Genomic DNA, 19,812 nt, shown 5'->3' with positions numbered 1-19,812 from the left:
TTTCTAAAACTTTATTGCATTTTGCCCCACATGTTGGGGATGGATGTTGTACTTTTTACTCCTCGGCATCCCCTTCTCGACCAAGCAAAAAGAAGGAATTTGCAATGAAGTTGAATTTATGGTCTGCATCTGGGTTTGCATGTTATAACTCCTAAACACTCAACAACTCCATCATGTTCGATTCAGGTTTTCAGGATAGATTACAAGATAAAATATACATTCTATAAAAACAACACTGCTGCTATGTCTTTGCAATCTTAACATTTAATTTTCACAACATCTGTATACATATAAATGCAGTAAAATTACTTTGATATGATCCTTAAAGCAATTTATTCATGGACACATCAAATTATCTACAAAGAAGTTCTGATTGTTAAAGAAATTAGATGGTATATTCAGCAGCAGACTGTGAGATTCTCATTCTCAAAATAATTGTACATGCCACAAAGAACATGTAAATAGACTTCTCTCTATTTTGAGGTGGTTTGCTCCTGAATGCCTTGATGACCTGAATGAAGTTCTCTACAATGTGTGAATGAACCAGAGTTGTGGGATGTATAGAAAAGAGATATTGTAGATTTATTTGGTAAACCGAAATAGGGGGAAGTGGGGCACCTTTGAAACTGAGATTTTCACCTATTTTTAAATAAAATTGAGTCTTATGCACAATGTACAATAACTTTTATTTAGTAAACATGTTTTTGACGTTTCAATGAGAGTGAGTGAGATCTAGATCTAGTCATCTCGCTCATTCTCATAGGAAATTTTAAAAACATATTTACAAACAAAAGTTATTGTGCGCTGGTCATTATGCCCAGCGCACAATAACTTTTGTTTGAAAACATTTTTTCAAAATTGCCTATGAGAGTGAGCAAGATAACTAGATATAGGTTTCATTCACTCTCGTTGAAATCTTAAAAACATGTTTACAAAACAAAAGTTATTGTGCGCTGAGCATTACCGTGATATAATTTAAGTGCACAAACAGATTGTGAAGCTAAATTACATTATGATATGGCTCAGTTCCACTTAAACATAGGAGAAAAATCCCAATTTCATAGGTGCACCACTTCCCTCTATTGAGCATTTCTACAGTTAGATCAGTTAGATATTTAAGAGGATAATTTAGCTACACTCCAGGAGAAGATATTTCGATTTTTAAGAAAAATCGTGTTAGAAGCGGTTATCTACTTAGCGTGAAAGGAGCATTTATTGGCACTTAAGGAACTTGTGTCATTGTCACTCTTTTAATACCATTTAAGATATGAAATTTGAACAACCTATGTGGTTGGAGCGGTTGGTGTATTCATCTGGTGCATCCCAGGTGGATAGGGAACAACGGACAGGAAAGGTCTTACGGTGTTAACACACTAGGATTTTTCACGTTTTAATTTTAAATTGAATTGAGCATTAAGATTTCCAGAATTGCTTTAAATTTCTCATAGCCAGGACACATTTTGCAAGAAATTTGCTCAATTTTAAATAATGAATCTGTAAAATGTGTGACAGTACTAAAAATGTGTTATAGTCACTTAACTGTTATGCCAAAGTGTCCCCAAAGCCAGAAGAAAGGGTTGTAGGCAAGGGCGTTCATGAAGAGACTCTCATATAGTCTTGTTTTTAAAATCTGTATGAAGTTATACAAAGTGGAGATTCCTTGGAACAAAAAATTTCTTCAAATGGCTTTGCAGGAACTTAGCAAATTATTGTCGATACTAAAGCTTCATTCCCGTACAAGCTTATCACTAAATCACTGTACTTATCTTATTTTTTGGCCAGAAATAATATTAATTACTAGTAAATAAATTTAATAACAACAGCGCTCTTCAAAAGACTACTTGTTTAACTGCAATAAAATTGAAATAATTCAGCAACTTTAACATTTTAATTTCGATAATAATAATAATAATAATAATAATAATAATAATAATAATAATAATAATAATAATAATAATAATAATAATAATAATAATAATAATAATAATAATAATAATAATAATAATAATAATAATAATAATAATAATAATAATAATAATAATAATAATAATAATAATAATAATAATAATAATAATAATAATAATAATTGTTCATTGGTAGTTTTGTATGTAGGCTCGAACCCTCTAATCTACAACCAAAGCATTTTACATGTCAAGTGTTCAAGAGTACAGAAAAATTCTATCGATTAATGGTTATTATTGATGAAAGTGTGAGTCTGCTGAGGTCAGTTGATCCACAATGTCGCCCAACAAAGAAGCGTGACTCGATGACTGTAATTAGAGCAGAGGACAGAAGAGATCAACCGGTCTGTAACCGGGAGACGAAGAGAGACGGCAGGGATGGCTGCATTAGAGTAGACAGTAATAGGGGGGAGGGGTTCCCAAGGCTGGGAAGGCTGGGAAACAAAGCGTCTCCTCCATTCACTAAAAGTGGGCGATCAACGGCAGTGAAATTAATTTTTGTCATATATATATTGAGCTGTCTCCATCCAGACATCCAGATTTGTTTGCACCAGGCCGGACTCGATCTCACAACTGCGAGAGTCGCGTCAGGGATCTCTTCGTCAGAGTCGACGCTCTTGCCGATTGCGCTACTGAGATCCCTAAATGGATCTCAGGTTTGGCCGGTTTGGAAAACCTACCACGACTTCCCTCACGTCTTCTATTTTAATGCAAAAGCATGTTTTTGGGATTGATCAAAAACGCGTCCGAGACTCAGTCCATATACGAAAACTAAAATTATCGTTTAATTATTATTTTTGTAAATAAAATCGGTAGAGGGAGGTGGAGCTACTTTGAGCAGTGGAGCTGAAGATACATTTTAATAGATTTTTTTTGTATATTTTTCAGGAAACTAGGCCTTATCAAAATTTGATTTAGATCCCGTTTTATTTTGTTTATCTAAATAACATTACGTTAAAGCCTAGGTTTCTTCAGATTATAAATCGATTTAAATTAAACCTGTTTATTTAAACCTTTTGTCAAAATGATTTTTTAAGATTTTTGATTTTTCTTATGTCATGAATATTTCAATCTACCACTTCCGAGTCCAGTTTTATATTTATACAGTAGAACCCCGCTATAGGCCATCGCTCTATAGTCCACAATTTATCAACCGTTGATTTCAAAACACTGATATTAAGTTAGGATTATATGTTTTTTAGTACGCGACATGCAAGATTGTCATAATTATTTCAATATTTTTGGCAATCTTAATTGAGTAGTTGTGATAATTGTAATCCATAATGAAGAGAGCGAGGACAAGTACCACATTCGCAAAGAAAGTGGAAGCCGTCGAGCAATTTCAATACTAAAGTCTTTGATAATTTTAGAAAATGACATGGACTATAGTGCGACCCAAGTGTCAAATCTGGAACCAAATATGGCTTATAGCGAGGCTCTACTATACACAGACTAAACTAAACATCATGCTTACTGATCGTTTTTAACTAAATATTGCCCAAATTGATAGAGGTATTTCATAAATTTGCTCTTAATCTATACAATCTCTCAATTCTGTTGTGGTAAGCACCCTAAATGTCTGATGAATGTGAAGCATCTCCATATATTTATTGTGTGAGAGTATGTTGGGAAAATTGTGAAGGATGTAACAGAAAACTTCATTTTTCCATACTAACCCCCACTTAACCGATTGCACGAGCTTTCCACGAAAACTCGCATATTTAGATATTTTTGTGGACACAGATTGCCGGATGTGCCAGCGACCGAAGCAGTGGCCAGAGGATTACAGCCTTCCCCATGACAGACATGACACCGTCGAGGAGCTCAATGGGATCGGAAAGAAAACAGGATGCTCCGGTAAAGATTTTTTGTTGATCAATTTATTAGCAATATCACTAAAATTCTTACTTTTGCCTCTTTGCAGTATTCAAAGCTCAGGAAGATCCTCTTGGGACTCTACCTCACGATCCTCATCCTATTTGTGATCGCCCTGGTGGTGATCGCCGTTTTGGCGCCCATTGAGACCGCCGTGAATGAGATCACAACCAAAATCAACAACTAAAGAGTGTGCCTTAGTGTGTTTTATGATTTTTTCTTCTTCCATGCAGTATTTGAGATCATCACGTCCCTTTGAAAATTTGCTAGAATAACTGATGCATTTATCGAGGAGGACATTTATTTTTTCCCAAAAAAAAAAAACAAGAACGGTCAACACACGATCGTTTTCTCAGAAGATGATATCAATGAGGCCATAATGCACAAATTTTTTCTTTAAATAGTATCCTCGAAATGTGTTTTACAACGATTTTTATCCTTTTGAGATCACAAAAATTCCACTAAATGATCGAAATAGTTTTTTTTCATTGTGTAAATTTTCTTTTTAGACTTAGGAATGAGAATTTTATTTTAATTTAAATTTGCAAGAAATGCGACACAAGTGCGCCGAATAATACGAGTCTGTAAATAATATTTTAGTAATTGTTAAGTTTTTTTTAAATGTAAAAATATTGTGTAATTTTTTATTAATTTTATACAATAAATCATAACATAGAACATTTGTCTTTTTTAACATTGAACATTTATCTCTCTGTCTATACCTAACGAAGGAGAAAAACATTACTAAATCGTATTGTAAAGCTAGTTAAAGTGTAAATCCATTTCCAGGTTATAATACGTATTTAGTTCATAGCCGATAACTAAATTTAATCCAAAATTCAGTTATATTACCCTTAAAGTATTTTGAGTAATGTTTTGAGTGATTTATAAATCGGTTGTGAACCCGTAATGAACCGATTGAGAACCGATAAGTAATTTTTGTCAGAAAACCAATTCTATTACTTTTAAACTATTTTGTGGGATTTTTGAGTGATTTATGAATCTGTTCAAATCGGTTAAGAACCAGTACGGTAAATGATGCGAAAGTACTTTTGGGATATCATCTAACTCGCAAGTCCGAGTACTTCGCAAAGTCTGGGACAATCCCTTTCAAAAAATCAATAAAAACATTTTTGAGACCATAATTCTCAATATTTCGTCATGAAAACCTACCAAAAGCACTTTTCACGGGTACTATCGTTAGATTTCAATCGTTAGGTTTATCGTACCCTGACAGAAAAACCTTTGATTTTTACAAAAAAATCAATAAAAATATTTAATTGCTCGAACTCCATCAGAGAGCAGTTTTCACAATCCATTTTTTTACTTCTTAACATCCTGGCTTCCAAACGGTAAAAGATATTGACTTCCGGTCTTCTGTGGCCCTCCCGCAAGTCAACATTCTCTAGTGAACTAACTTAACCAAATTACCCTCACCCTTTCTATTCTGTCCAAAAACATATTTTTCGACTTATCTAAAAATTGGCCTAGGCGATTCCGTTAATTTCGTACCGTCGTTGCGGGTGACTTTGCACTCGGGGGGGTGACTTTGCACTCTGCTGTCCGTAAGACTTTCATAATTTTTAGCACTTATTGATGGTCTTCGCCGATCCGGTCTACCATGTCAAAGTATATAGGGATATGTTATGTACCAAGTAAGGTACAATGATCCCTAAAAGGATTCTTGTAGTTTCAGTAATAGTCAATGAAATGCTAATATAGGTATTTTGTCAAAAAACGGCTCCGTGAAAAAGTTATCTGAAGGTGCAATTCCAAAATCGATTTCAGAGTAGTAAATTGCCCAAATCCAATCTAAATTTATCTGGCTAGAATAATCCACTTCGATTTTGTTGATTATTTTTATTAAAATATTTTTTTTTCTCTATTATCTTCCTAAGAACGCATGATTTATGTTATAAAATTGCATATAATGGTCTTTCTAAAGCTTTTTTATAGAAGTATTTGGCTAAAAATTATCCAATTTTGTGGGAATTTAATATAAAGTGACCGAGATCTACAAGATGGTATGGTCGCCATTTTGATTTGACGTTTCTGTCCGCCATTTTGAATAACTGTCAAAACAAAAATCTCATCCGATTGAGCTGAAATTTTAGTATGTTCTAGCTGATGTCAAGGCCTTTTCAGAACATATATAAAATCCGACCTAGGTCAAGTGATTGTCTGGATATAGGGGCTTCAAGTTTAAAATTTTGACATTTTCATGAATACAGAACTACAGGGAGCCTGTTTTATCAAAACCATCACAAAAAAGGCAGCGCTATCGTTAGGCGATGAGATCTAACAAACAAACAAAAAGAAAAGTAATGTTTTTGTTTATAACAGTGCATTATTTGAGAATCTTAAAAACTGTTTACGCAAAGATGAAAAATAAAAAATTAATTAAATGCGCTTTTCGTTTATTTTTTCAAATATGTTAGAGTAAATAAATATATAAAATAAAAGTCTCAACCATTTTTAATAGTTACTGAGGCATTTCGTTTAGGTTTCAAATATTGAAGATTAAAAAATAAATACCGCCAAAATATGAGTATTACAAAATTTAAAACTTTGAGCCTCTGTATCTAGGTAAATACTTAACGTAGACTGGAACATAGATACGTTTTGAAAAGGTGTTGACATCACCTACAACATACTAAAATTTCAACCCAATCGGACTAGTTTTAGGGTTTGACAGTTATTCAAAATGGCGGACAGAAACGTCAAATCAAGATGGCGACCACGTCATCTTGTAGATCTCGTGCATCTTACCTCTAGATCTGAAGATCTTCATTGTCGTTTATTATCCGAAATTGGTGATTTTTCAGTATTTATTAAAAAGTGCAAAGTCACCCGCACCTTACCCCAAGTGCAAGCCTTTTTTCTTGATTCTTTTTAACATAGTAAAATTTTATAAAATTAATGTTAGTGGCACAAAATCCATTCATCAACAACTGAATACAAATAATTTTACCCATTAACCCCCCTCCCTTCACTTTAACTGTCCACTTTTAGAGGGTAAAGTTGAAAAACAGCGAAAAAACGTGCAAAGTCACCCGCAACGACGGTATATGTTTTGTAGTTAGTCCAGCCTGAATATTTCGTCCTTAGACATTTTTCACTGGAAAAATCTCCACCTTGAATTATTCAAGGTCAAAGGACCTAATTTTCACCCGAACTGGTCTAATAATTATTCAAATTGGTAATGATTTTTTAAAATAGGCTCTTCTTGAATAATTCTCTACTTCAGGATAGCTTTATGCTGATCCAAAAAATTTTCTAACACATGTCTTTCTTGGGAGTTCGAGCAGTGCGTTTAAAAAAAAATTCAGAAAATAATAATTTTAATATTGTAGGTACTTTTATGTGCTTAAAGAGTTTGGAAAAAAACAAGCGAGCAGTAAAAAATTCAAAATGGGCAGTAAAAAAATTAAAAATGAACAGTAAGATTTCTAATTATGGTCAGTAGAAAACTTAAATCTTTACAAAAATAGGTTTAAATTTATATATTTAACATTTAAAATTGTTGCAAATAGAATGAAAAACGCTTTATTTACCTTTGCCAAAATTTGAATGATAATATCACAGTTTCAATTTTTTTTATTACTGCTCAATTTTAACTTTTTACTGTTCATTTATACAATGCTAAGGACTTTAATTGAATTATATTTGTTATATTATGTCGGGGAAAATTTAGATAAAATATGCTGTTCTTTACCGTGCTATCACACTAGGATATTTTCAATTTGTAAATTCAATTTAATTTTCAGATGAATTGTTCCTAAGCGTTATTTTGCATTAAAAATCATTTGAATTGATAGATTTTCGCTTATTTATTGATATAAACTAATATTTGGGCCACTAAAATGTGTTTAAATATGCTAAAATAGCATAAATGTGTTTGCTCAATTAAATGTGGTTGCTTAAAATAATTTGAATTCAGCAAATTAAAATGGTAAAATTTCTCACTGATTTCAATTTTATTGCGGGTAAATAAGTAGTCTTTTGAACCAAATTGTTTTTAATAAATTTATTCACTCTTAATTAATATTATTTGTGGCCAAGAAAATAAAATAAGTACAGTGATTAGTGATAAACTTGTACGCGAGTGAAGCTTTTGTATCGGAAGTAATTTGCTGAGTTCCTCCAAAGCAATTCGAAGAAAATTGTTGTGTCAAGAAATCGCAGTTGATTTTCAGCAAGACTGTATGAGAGTCTCTTCGTGAGCCCCTTTGCTTACAACCCTTTCTTCTGGCTTTAGGGATTCGTTTGCATAACAGATAAGTGACTTATAACACATTTTAAGTACGATCACACATTTTCCGGAGTCATCCACAATCAAAAATCCCGCGGCACTATTTAAAATTGAGCAAATTTCTTGCGAAATGTGTCCTGGCTATGACAATTTTCAAATAAATTCTAGAAATCTTTTAATGCTCAATTGGCTCAATTGAATTTAAAATTAAATTGTGAAAATTCTAGTGTGATAGGACCGTTAGACTTTGAAGTCCACGTAAACCCACGTTAAGGTAGTGATGACAACTAATTAATTATACATTTAATTAAACAAGAAATCATTTAGAAAAAAACTTTTTCCGTGAAAACTACAAAAAAAATATTAATGATATTTTTTGAAAGACGTAACTTCAAAGATTTCCAATTATTTAGCTCTTTGTAAAGTTACATTTCAAATGATCAGCATTTTTCAGAAGAATAATTTGAAAAGTTGTACGATAAATACGTTATTTCTAGTATAGTCTCCAATGTAGAAAATTTCTAGAAGTTGTGTACAAACTTTAGCATAATTGTTGGTTATTTCAGAGTAAATAACCTTTGATGTGAAAGAGAATACTGAACAAATATCGATTTCTCTCTTCTGATAGCTGACAAATGATTTCAACTTTTCGATGAGGAGCTCTTGGAAATATTCTCAGAATAGTTCATTGACATTTTGTGTGTCTTTTCCAGTGATTCTCATGGAAAAGCCAATAATTCCCAAATGCTCTGTGGCACTTATTGTGTCATTTATCATCATTTCAGCGCTATTGTCTGCCTTGTCTTCTTTTAATTAGAACATGTTGCCCATAAAATACTAATATAATCTCTTGATCCCTTTTTCAAGTTCACCACCCTTACAATTTCATCCCCGCTCCCTGCTCTTAAATATTTCTCACTGTATGCTCCAAAAAACTTGGACTAATTTCTGGGTTGCCTTCCTCATCCGAGAATGTGTGAATAAATTTGCGAAAATTTGTCACCACTTTGATCCACTGAGGACTTTTGAAGTGCCTCTCATCGAAGACATCATTAATGAATTCCACCCACAACTTCTCTATTGGCCAAAACTTTCATCTATGAGCTTCCGCTACGCATTATCACAAATAGACAATCAGGGTGAGTTAATGAAGAAATTATTCATGAAATTTTCACCCATAAATTCTCTTCATGCTAAAACAAAACAATTCGCGATCCCTGAACAATATATACAACCTTCCACAAGATTAATCTTCATGATCGATTTCTAATTGAATTTTCCACACAATGCATCGTCGTGTGGCGTTAGAGCGCGATTTGCACGTCGAAAGGAACCTCAACAGGACGTACCGTGGAGACTAATTTAATTCAATACCTGAAGGGAACATACCTGGTATTGCATATATAAACCTCTCGATCTCACATGGAGCTCCTCCAATCCTTAAAATGCACCACCGATGGGAAGCCAGAAAAAGAGGAACAAAATCACAGTAGAGGGTCTTCCGAAGCTCTCTCTAGCTATTTTTGTTCCATACACCCAAGAGGATGGGAAAGTTGAAAAAAAAGCTCCATCGTCATTGGGGGTTGTTGAGGTGAGAGTAGAGAGGTCTTTTTCCGCACGATGGCTGCAATAAAAGGATTCATGACGCCTTTCCGTTGACTATAATTAATATTCAATTTCCTGTCTCGTTCACACAACATGTCTTTTTCTCACCTGTTTTTTTTTGCTCGTTTTTATACAGTTTTTTTTCTATCCACTTTGTACCAACACCTTCTTTGTCCCACCTGCTGGCAATTAAACATATGCCCTATTGATTAGGGCTCGATAATCTACTTATTCTTACTAGCTTTTCCAGCGTTTCTTGTTTTTTTTTTTACTCCTTTCGGTTAAAAATCTGTTTCTCCGACCATTACCAGGGCTAGAAGCTAAACTGGTGAGAGATAGCGGTTTAATTATTTCAAAGAACCCCCTCATAATTCGAGCTTTACAACATTAACATGATCTTCTTTAAAATTCTGTTTGCTAATATCCTGAAGTGCCTGAAGTCTTTGCTTGTGGCCATAGGGTTTTTCATTCTGTAGTGAATTTGGCAGACTTTTAATTCCTTACTGCTGTGGAATGGAAAAGTTCTTATAACTTTGTAAATTATTTGAGAGATTCCAGTAATTCTGTGCCTTATAAAAAACAAAACCCTAAATTTCTCTTATTTTTCAGTAGTTTACTAGAATATTGATTATATTTTTAGAAGCCGAAAAAAGCAATGCTTATTGTAATGAGTTGTGTCATTATTCAAATTTATTCATCTAAACAAATTTAGGGCAAATGTACTAAATTTTGGCATAATTGCATGCAATCACCAAAGTCTGAAGTTTGAAATGTTATATTTTTAATATAGAATGAATTTTTTGTTACTTCTCTTTAAGGAATGTTGTTTGGAACTTTGTATGTAGATAGTCTATCGTGATCATTTTCTCTAAAATCATTCCTAATACATTTTGAAATTAATAAAAATATAGACATAGCTTTGGGTAATATTTCGACCACCTTTATTCTTAGTTCCTGTCATTACCGAATACTTCCAAAGTCTTTTCCACAATATTTTGTTTATCGAAGCGACACTTTTTTGTTTTTTTTTTGCATTGTATAATCGCAAGAGTATACAAAAACTAAAAATCCATGGAAATTTTAGGAATGAAAAATGTGGCTGAATATCGCAAGTTGCACGAAATTTGGTTCACTTGCCCAATGTAGCATAACTTCTAGGTCTAAAGAAAGTCCGAAAAAAACTTTCTGGGATGATGTATATTATTTTCTCAATTTTTGTTGAATCATTGTAGTTTTATTTTAGATCAGTAAATCAAATTTGAGCAATTCTAAATTTGAAACTTTAAAAACAGTGAAATTTTCCTGCACATTTTTTCAAAGGCAAATTAGGGATTTTTTTCATTTGCCGCACAGTCTTAGATGTTAATTACCTTATATACATTTTGGTACAGATTTAGTTTTTTTTTCACTGATCAAAATTTAATATTTTACAGATAAATTTTAGTTTTTTGAAAATACACTAGGAAGAGTTTCACGAGGAATCATGAGAAAGTCTTTATCCTTTATTATTTTGTGTGATAAAAATCACTATTTTAATTAAAAAAAAAAAACTAAAACGTTCATTGATTTTTTTAGCTATTTCTTTTTTTTGTTAAAATCGAAAATACAGGAAAGACTTTCTAAAAGCAAATATTAATCGCATCGAGACACTTTATTTCTATTACAATGTAGGGGAGACTGGGGTAAAAGTCACCCATCGAAAATTTTAAAATTCAACATCTTCCAAGATAAATAAAATACTGGCTTAAATTTTTTCCATGGATAGCCTCCATAGGTCTTCTTCAATGTCGTAAGTTTGTTAGAATTTGAACAAGGAATTTAGAAAATAAAGAATATCGAAATTTTTAGACATATTTTTTTTTTAAATATTCTCCGTGCAGAAGATATCAATTATTAGCTACTTATATTAAATTTGATGCACTGATGAATATTTCCCAAATTATCTGGATATTCATTGAATACGAATCCGCTATCTATTTTTGAATTTTACAAAGATTCTTTTCTCCAGAAATCCTTTTATTAAAAACGACCATTTGGGGTAAAAAGTAACAAAAGCTATGGAGCAATAAGTAACAAAAAAACCGAAACAATTTCTGATGTCCCATGGTGAAAAGAAACGTCAATTCTATGTGTCGTCGCTTGTTGTTTGCATTGGTCAAACGATTTGCAGTCTTTTGTGTGTTTTTTGTAAAATAGCTTAAAATGCGCTTTTCTCGCTCAGATAGAGAAAACGGTGCTTTATAAAGGTGTAGAAGAATAAATTTCCTATGAAAATATGTAATCTCGGCATTTTATTAAAATGTACGGAATCCCGTAATAAAGCGAATCAAAATGTGATAGTATCTTATGCCTGATATACTATTTGCCCCAGCATTTTTGAGAATGATCACAAAATTACCATTTAGAAAACGGCTCGATAAATATATTTTCTTACAAAATAGAAGAAAGTGACTTTCAAGAAGAAACTCTGTGACAGAGTTGTAGAGCGGTAAATTTCCTATAAAACTGTGCTAATTAGAAATTTTGGAAGTGCTCGGATAGCTTTTAAAAAAATAAAATATCCATTTTGTGACTTTTTGCCCCAGTCTCCCCTAATCCAGAAGAAGAAGAATCCGGAACGCCTTCCTCGCTGTGTGGATGCTTCTTCCAAACGCAATGAATTGGGAAATTAAAAAAAAGGCAAGCTAATGCTAATCTTAAACTCATCACACTTATAGACACACACCAACAGAAACAACTTTATGAAAACTAATTATGAAAAACTGTTCGAAAAACATCACCCTATACCCCCTATACTCGCACTCATTTTAAACTCATGATTTCCTATTAAAGTGTCGCATTCATAAGCAATATGAACTTAATAGTTTTTTTTTTTTTTACAGGGGAATATGGGCATGTTTTGCACAAAGTGAAGCTTCAAACTATGCGAATTTACTCTTCGTTTGCAAGGAGCTGATTTACCATTTCTCGTCTCGTTTTAAAAGCATAATAATTAACCTCTTGAAACGAAACAAAAGTGGTAAGCGAGTTCCTTACAAACGAAGAGAAAATTCGAACTGTGTGCGAACTATACCTAAATTCCCCTATAATTTCAATATATTTCTTTTAAATTTGTTGAAAAGAAATATTGTTGTTGAAAAAGTTCTTAAAGCTTCAAAAAATTATAAACCATTTATAAAATTTGCTTTTGCAAAATAGATTCTAAAGAAATCTTAAAGAAGTTTCTGCAGAAATTCCCATTCTTTAAATGAAATTGTATTTCAGATTGTTATGGCAAATCAAGTAAAATTGCAATCTATTCTTCTCTCCTAATCCCTGGAAAATTTATCCATTTGGCTGCAGAATTGGAAGACAAAATCCCATTCTAAAAATAAGCTACCGAAATGCAATACATGATTGTTCATTTGCGGAGTGAATGATGGCACGAAAGGGAAACTTTGACGGCATTCAATGTTACATTGAAATCCACCCACGACTCGTCAAATACTCTTCATTTCCTCTTAGTGGAAATCCCCTCTGTTGTCATGAATGCAGAGGATTTTCCTGGGAGTTGGGCCAACCCCTGCATTTAGTCCCTTCTGTGAGCCCATCAAGAGTCACCCCATATTCAGTGTACCGTGTAACAGATTGCACATGGCGATGCTCTTTGGCACTGTCGATACTAAACACTATGCTTCTTGACATGAGAAAATAACCAAGAGGGAACCGTGCTTTCTCGTCCATTTCAAAATCCCCAAGTTCACTGGTAAAGCATTTGGGTGCGTGATCAAGATGAAATTGCAAAGTAATTGTGATTGTCGCCCACCAACTTCCCCTTGAAATCCATTGCATTGAACTCAAGAGATTTCAGCTTCTGAATTGGACTTTAAACACCATCAAAAGCATTTAATTAATGTAAAGTCTTGTGTTCAAAGAAGTAGGTTACACATCTCTGCGATTTTATCTTATGCTGGACCATCATCGCTCCGTCAGCAGTCCATCATCTTCTGCCAAAATGACGGAAAAGCGGAAGTTTATGAGGGAAAACTTCGCTATCTTGTTTCATTTGTCGTGGATTCTTTCTTTCCCTGAGACATTTTTTTTTGACTTCACCACTTTTCTGCGTTCTTGTGAAAAGCCAAAGCTAAGGAAGTTCATCAAACTATTTATACAAACACTTTGGGCGGTGGAAAAGTTATGCTTCATGAGTCACTTGAGACTTCATCATCATCAATTAACTTAATTGAAGATATGTTTATATGATTCTGAAGATGAATCTACTCAATTCCCTTCATTGTATTTGTCAAGGTAGTGATGACCAGTAGTCAGGAAACTTTGGTAGAATTTGCAAGAAGTGAAGCGTATCTTTAACGACAAGTCTCTTATGCAATATCTTCAACCCTTTTAGGACGAATGAGTTGAAATTGATTCATTGGAATGTAATTTTTTTATGGAATAGATAAATTTTAAGAACTGATAAATTCTTTTATTACTGCTCGAACTCAAAGAGAGAGCAGTTATATAATCGACTTTTTTTCAACTTCTCACTGTTCTGGAGCTTAAACGGTAAGAGATATCGACTTCCGGTCTTCGATGACCTCTCCTCAAATGACATTATCTCGTACCCAACCTCTTTACTTTCCCCCCCTCTCCTTTCGTACGTTCCCTATCCCTCAAAAATAGGTCAAAAATGAAGTTTTTACAATTTTGCAAAAAATTGGCCCAAGCTTTTTCAATGATTTTTGGATATGTTTTAGAGCTGGTCCTGGCGAACATTTCGCCCAAACATACCTATGGCCGGAAAATTCGCCATTTTGAATTATTGAAGGTCAAAGTTCAACCACTTTGCAAGGCTCATTTTTCAACTGATTTGGTTAAATTTGGATTTTTTGGAAAGGTATTGCAATATCGACCCCGGCTGCATCGGTCTTCATCGGTAATGAACCGGTTAAGTACCGATTTTTTGATTTTGAAATGATTTTGTGATTTATGAATCAATTTGATCTCTAGTAGATCAATTATTCCAAAAGGTTATGCAAAAAGCTAATTCACGGTGAGCTCTATCTCGTGAGTTCGAGCATTCCGCAAAGCTGGGACGCTTTGCCATCTCTTTTTTTTTGTAAATGATGAATCAAGTAATTATAGAAATCGCAGAATTTTTCGAAGTAATTAGGGACATCAACCTTAACAGGGGACTAGTTTTCTTTGTTATAGATTTTTCATTTTATGAGAGTCATCAAGACGTTGAAGGTCAATTTAAAAGAATCTTCGATATCGGTAGGTAAGCAAAAAATTCATTTTTAACTTATATTCGACGATTGCATAAGTTCGTAGGACTTTTTCACGCAGGTCGTTAACGGGTATCCCGTAGCTTACCTCCACCATTTATGTTTACTTTTTTGCTTGTATTTGGAAAGATTATAGTGTCTTAGATCCCTCTAATGCCAAGTATCCTTCAAATAGGTCGATATGTTCTTTGAAGGACTTTTCAAAAATGTGGAACAAAAAGGTGTTTTTGTAGCATTTAATGTTTGGCGAATTTTGGAAAGATCCAAGTGATGGACTTCTATGGGAAAGCATTTTGGGCGTTTATTTAACATATTCTTGCTCTTAGAATGATTAAAAAATGTCTTGGAAAATTCCAAAAATGGGAATTTATTCTTCGAAAGATCCATTTTAAACGGGCTCTAATATTGATGGCAATATTGTGAGTACCCTAGCGGAACAAAATTTGTGAATAACAATTGTATAGATTGTTAAGATGTTGGACAACAATAATTCGATCGTATTTCGCTATTTATAGAAAAGCTTTGATATATTTAAAAGCTCGATACATGTGTGCCACAGCTTTTGACTGAAAGGAATAAGGGTAACCAAATTATTGTAGAGAATGTAATCATTTCTATCTTGATATGCTACTGAATTGATCACTTTGAGTTACTTCAATGCGATGAAACAGTCATAGAAGATAAGCACTGTGCATAATTCGTTATACGGGATTCAGACCCAAGGTTTAGCTATATGGCTTAACTGTTATAATTTCTTATCAGTCAAGATTATTTTGGAAAATTTAATTTAGGATTGGATTATTAAGAACAAATGATCCGTTAGATTCTGAAAGAGCAATAAGATTGGTTGCCATTTAGGATTCTATTACCTTCGGGAACTAGACTAAAGCTCTAGTCTGAAAACCGCTTTAGATTCAATGCGCTTGCCTAATAAAAACGCTAAATTTTGGTCAAAAGAAAGGGCATGATCTTCCAAAATGACACTAAATCGTGCGACTAATACGCTGCCAAAATTACAAGAGTTCCAATAGGAAATTCTCCATAACTTGGAATATTCTTCAGATATTGAACTTTCAGAAAATCATTTGATCCAATCCCTACAGAATAGTGTGGTGTCTAAAAGTATGGACTCCGCTGAAGCTGTCTAAAATGCCCTTGCGAACTTTCTTCAAGAAAAAAGACTCTTTCTTAAAAAATGGTAATGATGAACACCTTTGGAGGACAATCAAGTTAAGATCAATGGTGAATATCCCATCAATTCTGAGATAAATCTTTAAGTCTTAAATCTTTAAATCGCCCTTTAAAGGCCGATTTGTATTCTCTGATAAAAATCTTTAATTTTAAAGTGTCAAATTTATTTAAACCTTTAAAACTGTAAATTTCGAATTTTGCGCTAAAGTTTTATACAGACTTAAAGATGTTAAACGTCTATAAATCGCCTTTAATTTAAAAGCTGCTCGAGAGGACCTTATAAACAATTGTTCAAGACCTTATAATTCAATTGTTCAAGAGGTGTGTTTAATCAAAAAGGTAAGTTTAATTTATCACAAAGATGTAATTTTTCTGGAGAGTGATGTACTTGATCATTTACGTAGTTTTTGCTTATTTTCAGTTTTCGAAGTCAATGGATCCAGTTACTGGAAGAAGCTGTGTGTCGTGCTCTTAGGAATGAACTTCTGAACTGATTTAAAACTTATTATCCTCTTTAGTCGTGCGCAGAGATCACGAATGAGGTACTTGAGAGATCAATCGAATCCTTTTGATGTTCCGGAAAGAGCGTTAATCAAAGATTTGACCAAAGGGGATCATATCTGTCGCTTAATGCGTCCAGAGTATCTCTGTGTTCTAGGACAAAATTGACGAAGTACTACTTCTGGCTTAAAAGTGTGTTGGGGTCCCTCTTTCTTTTATTCGGTCCAGATGAAGCTTCTGGAACCCTAAATTGACCTCGTCACTTATCTACAACAACTTCTTGTTTGAATTACTTACCACTTGAAATTAATTGACCTGAATTGCTCAGTTTTTGCCAGAAAAAATTCTGAAACTGGGAAATATCTATGAGTATCTTCCTGTGCCTTTTGCTAAATGAGTTTGGTGTTTGGTGGAGCAACAGCCGATAGTTCAGCGATAACTGAACTCTGTTTGATATATTGCAGCGGAATTGCGACACTGAGGAGAGGAGGAACTGTGTGGATTGTTCTTTTTGTTGACAATAAATCGGAACTTATGCACCATTAAAACTGAACGTCTTGTTTTGACATCTTGGATAATCAAATTTCTTTAGTGGCGCTAAAGGCTATTTTATCCAGAATTCTTATAACTCGGAATTCGAAATCTTTAGTGTCAAAGTTAAAGCTTTAACTTAAATCCTTAGTCTTCTTTATCTCAGAATTGGGGGATATATCCTCGATTATACAAACGATATTTCTAAAAGAAAATATCTGTTAAAATTTACATTTTGGAGTACTACGAGCTTATGCAATGACTAATGAGCCAATGTATTAATCTTATTCTATTTTATTCTATTAATTAGTCTGACGACATTCGGTGGTTGACCACCTTCTCCTAAATAATTTACAGGTACCTTTTTGATTCAAAGTAATGCAATGTAACGTTTGCAAAATTAAAGCTTTAGTGTAAGATGAATAAAAATATTCTATAGAACTTCAACATCTATTCAGATTTCCAGATATCGACCTTAAGTGGTTAACATTGCTTAAGTTTGAAAGACTTGATTGCCCATCAAGGAATAAAATCGATGGCTCTTCTTCTGGATTATATAATTTCTCTACCATGATGTGGGATGATTCTTTGGGTAATTGAGTGGAAAATCGGTAAAATTATCTTTCAATTTTAGCCCCCAGAATGTTCTCAACTTTACCGTCGTCGATTCAATCATATTTCGCCATCTCTTCACGGTAATTTTGTCAAGTGCATCGCAAAATATAATTGCTCTCATTACACTCAGTAAGAACAATTGGAGCTTTAACAGTGAGAAGGAAAATAATGAAATTTGCGCTCAATTCTTCTCCATTGTTATGGTTATTGTACCCATCAGTTGGAAAAAGTTTGAGGTTCTGCTGAAGCCCAGTGGAATGTAATCATTTTATCTTGTCTTCTGTCTTCCTCATCCATTTGATGAAATAATGCGGAAATTGCTTGAAGAATGTGACCTAACGACATCTCCAATGACTCAAACATACACCACTGCCTGGGACATCTTGTATGTATCTCCAGATGGGTGGTTTTCGGTAGGTGGGTCCTCATGGCAAAAGATCCTACAGCTAGAGACTGAGGTAAATAAATATGAAATGACAAGACAAATAGAATGGGCGAACATTTTCAAAATTTAATCATGGTAAAATTGAAAATGGAACGACATTTTTAGCTGAAGCACAATTTATTTCACATTCTTCATCATCCAGATCGCTCTACGGATTCTTTTTAAGGGAAATGGTAAAACTGATTAAAGAATTGTCTGGTCGAATCTCTATCTCAACATTGCAATCGTCGCTTCCTATTCGATGTCTTCAGGATGTGTGGTATGGATTGCTTGGAAAAAGAATTACATATTCAGATCAGAAAGTGGATCCATTTCATTGTTATGTTTATAAGCTCCAATGCTATTCATTCCCCTCATGATACAACCTCTCATACCGAGCTTTTGAGATTCTCAATTCACTGACGCATTTCCCATTCTCAAGTTAGAAAAAAAAAGACGAAATATACTGCACATTCTGCATCGCGAAGTGCATTTTCTCCCTTTCAGAAAAGAAAAACTTCATAGGGACGGGTGCAATTTCTATGCAGAACTCACCATCCTACGTGTATGCCCTCCTTTCTGCCATTCACGTACGGTGGGCGGTATTTCGCGGATATTCAAATTTGTGACGAATCCTCACAATATATAGTCCTTTTAGAATTGAGGATAAAATATGCAATTTTGTTCGATGATTCAAAATGAAAAGTTCACTGTTAAATTGCACGACGACGTTATTATAAAGCTTGGATAATCGTTTTGGTTTGCAATGGGTTATGTGTTTTGTGAATTTTGTAGAAGATACATCCCATTTCTCTCAACTACCTAATATAAATTTTCCTAATTCTGGGATTAAGCTCAAAAGCTCAAATTCATTAACTTCTTGTAAGCTGAGCAAGAGAGAGGTATTTAGGAAGCAGATAGACAACGAATTAAGGTGAATTGAGAATTAGCAAAGAGATTTTAAATCCCAATTTCAACATTGATTTAACACATTTGAAAATATTATATCATGATTCTCCTTTAATGAAATTTTTAATCGTTTTACCTATTTAAATAAATTATCTGACATTTTCTATTACGAATTGATTAAAATATAATTATTCTAAGAATGGAAGATTTGAGATTCCTAAAGGAAACATAACGTATATGATTAAAAGTTCAGTAATACCTGTCATGCTACATTTAAGAGGATTTCGAATCAATTGGGAACTTTTACTTAGCTCAGACAGAATCATACAAAATCCGTATTTTCCGTATTTACTTTTTCCAATGGTAAGAGATATCGACTTTCTGTTTTCGATGTCCCCTAATTTAAATCATAATCTAAGAAATCTAAGAAAACGGTCCCAATTCCTTTATTTTCGGATATAAAATGAAGGGCCTGAAGCCTGAAGGGCTTAATTTTTAACTGATTTGATCATATTTGTATTTATTTGAAAGGTCTCAAAATTTTCAATCTTACCGCATTGGTCCCTAAATCGGTAATAAATCAGTAGAGTACCCATAAGTAATTTATAATAATAATAATGCTGGCACAACATTCCATGAAGGAACAATGCCTTCCCGCAAGGGGATTTCTAGACATGTATT

At 33.5% G+C, this 19,812-nt stretch overlaps 1 protein-coding gene across 2 annotated transcripts in view; it reads left to right on the top strand.

The window, feature by feature from the left end:
* Positions 1-4,514, top strand: part of LOC129798958 (putative ferric-chelate reductase 1 homolog) — a 43,135-nt gene extending 38,621 nt beyond the window's left edge. The window contains exons 6-7 of one of the 2 annotated variants that reach the window (XM_055842491.1): positions 3,705-3,818; positions 3,886-4,514. In XM_055842491.1, the coding sequence (XP_055698466.1) occupies positions 3,705-3,818; positions 3,886-4,023 (252 nt within the window). In that variant the 3' untranslated portion in view covers positions 4,024-4,514. Of the gene's footprint in view, positions 1-3,686; positions 3,819-3,885 lie in introns of both variants that reach the window. The other variant, XM_055842490.1, reaches the window with a different exon arrangement.
* The last annotated feature ends 15,298 nt before the right edge of the window (positions 4,515-19,812 follow it).

This window comes from Phlebotomus papatasi, chromosome 1, assembly GCF_024763615.1.
Source record: "Phlebotomus papatasi isolate M1 chromosome 1, Ppap_2.1, whole genome shotgun sequence".
Lineage (NCBI taxonomy): Eukaryota > Metazoa > Arthropoda > Insecta > Diptera > Psychodidae > Phlebotomus > Phlebotomus papatasi.
This window is presented reverse-complemented; position numbering and strand designations above follow the sequence as displayed.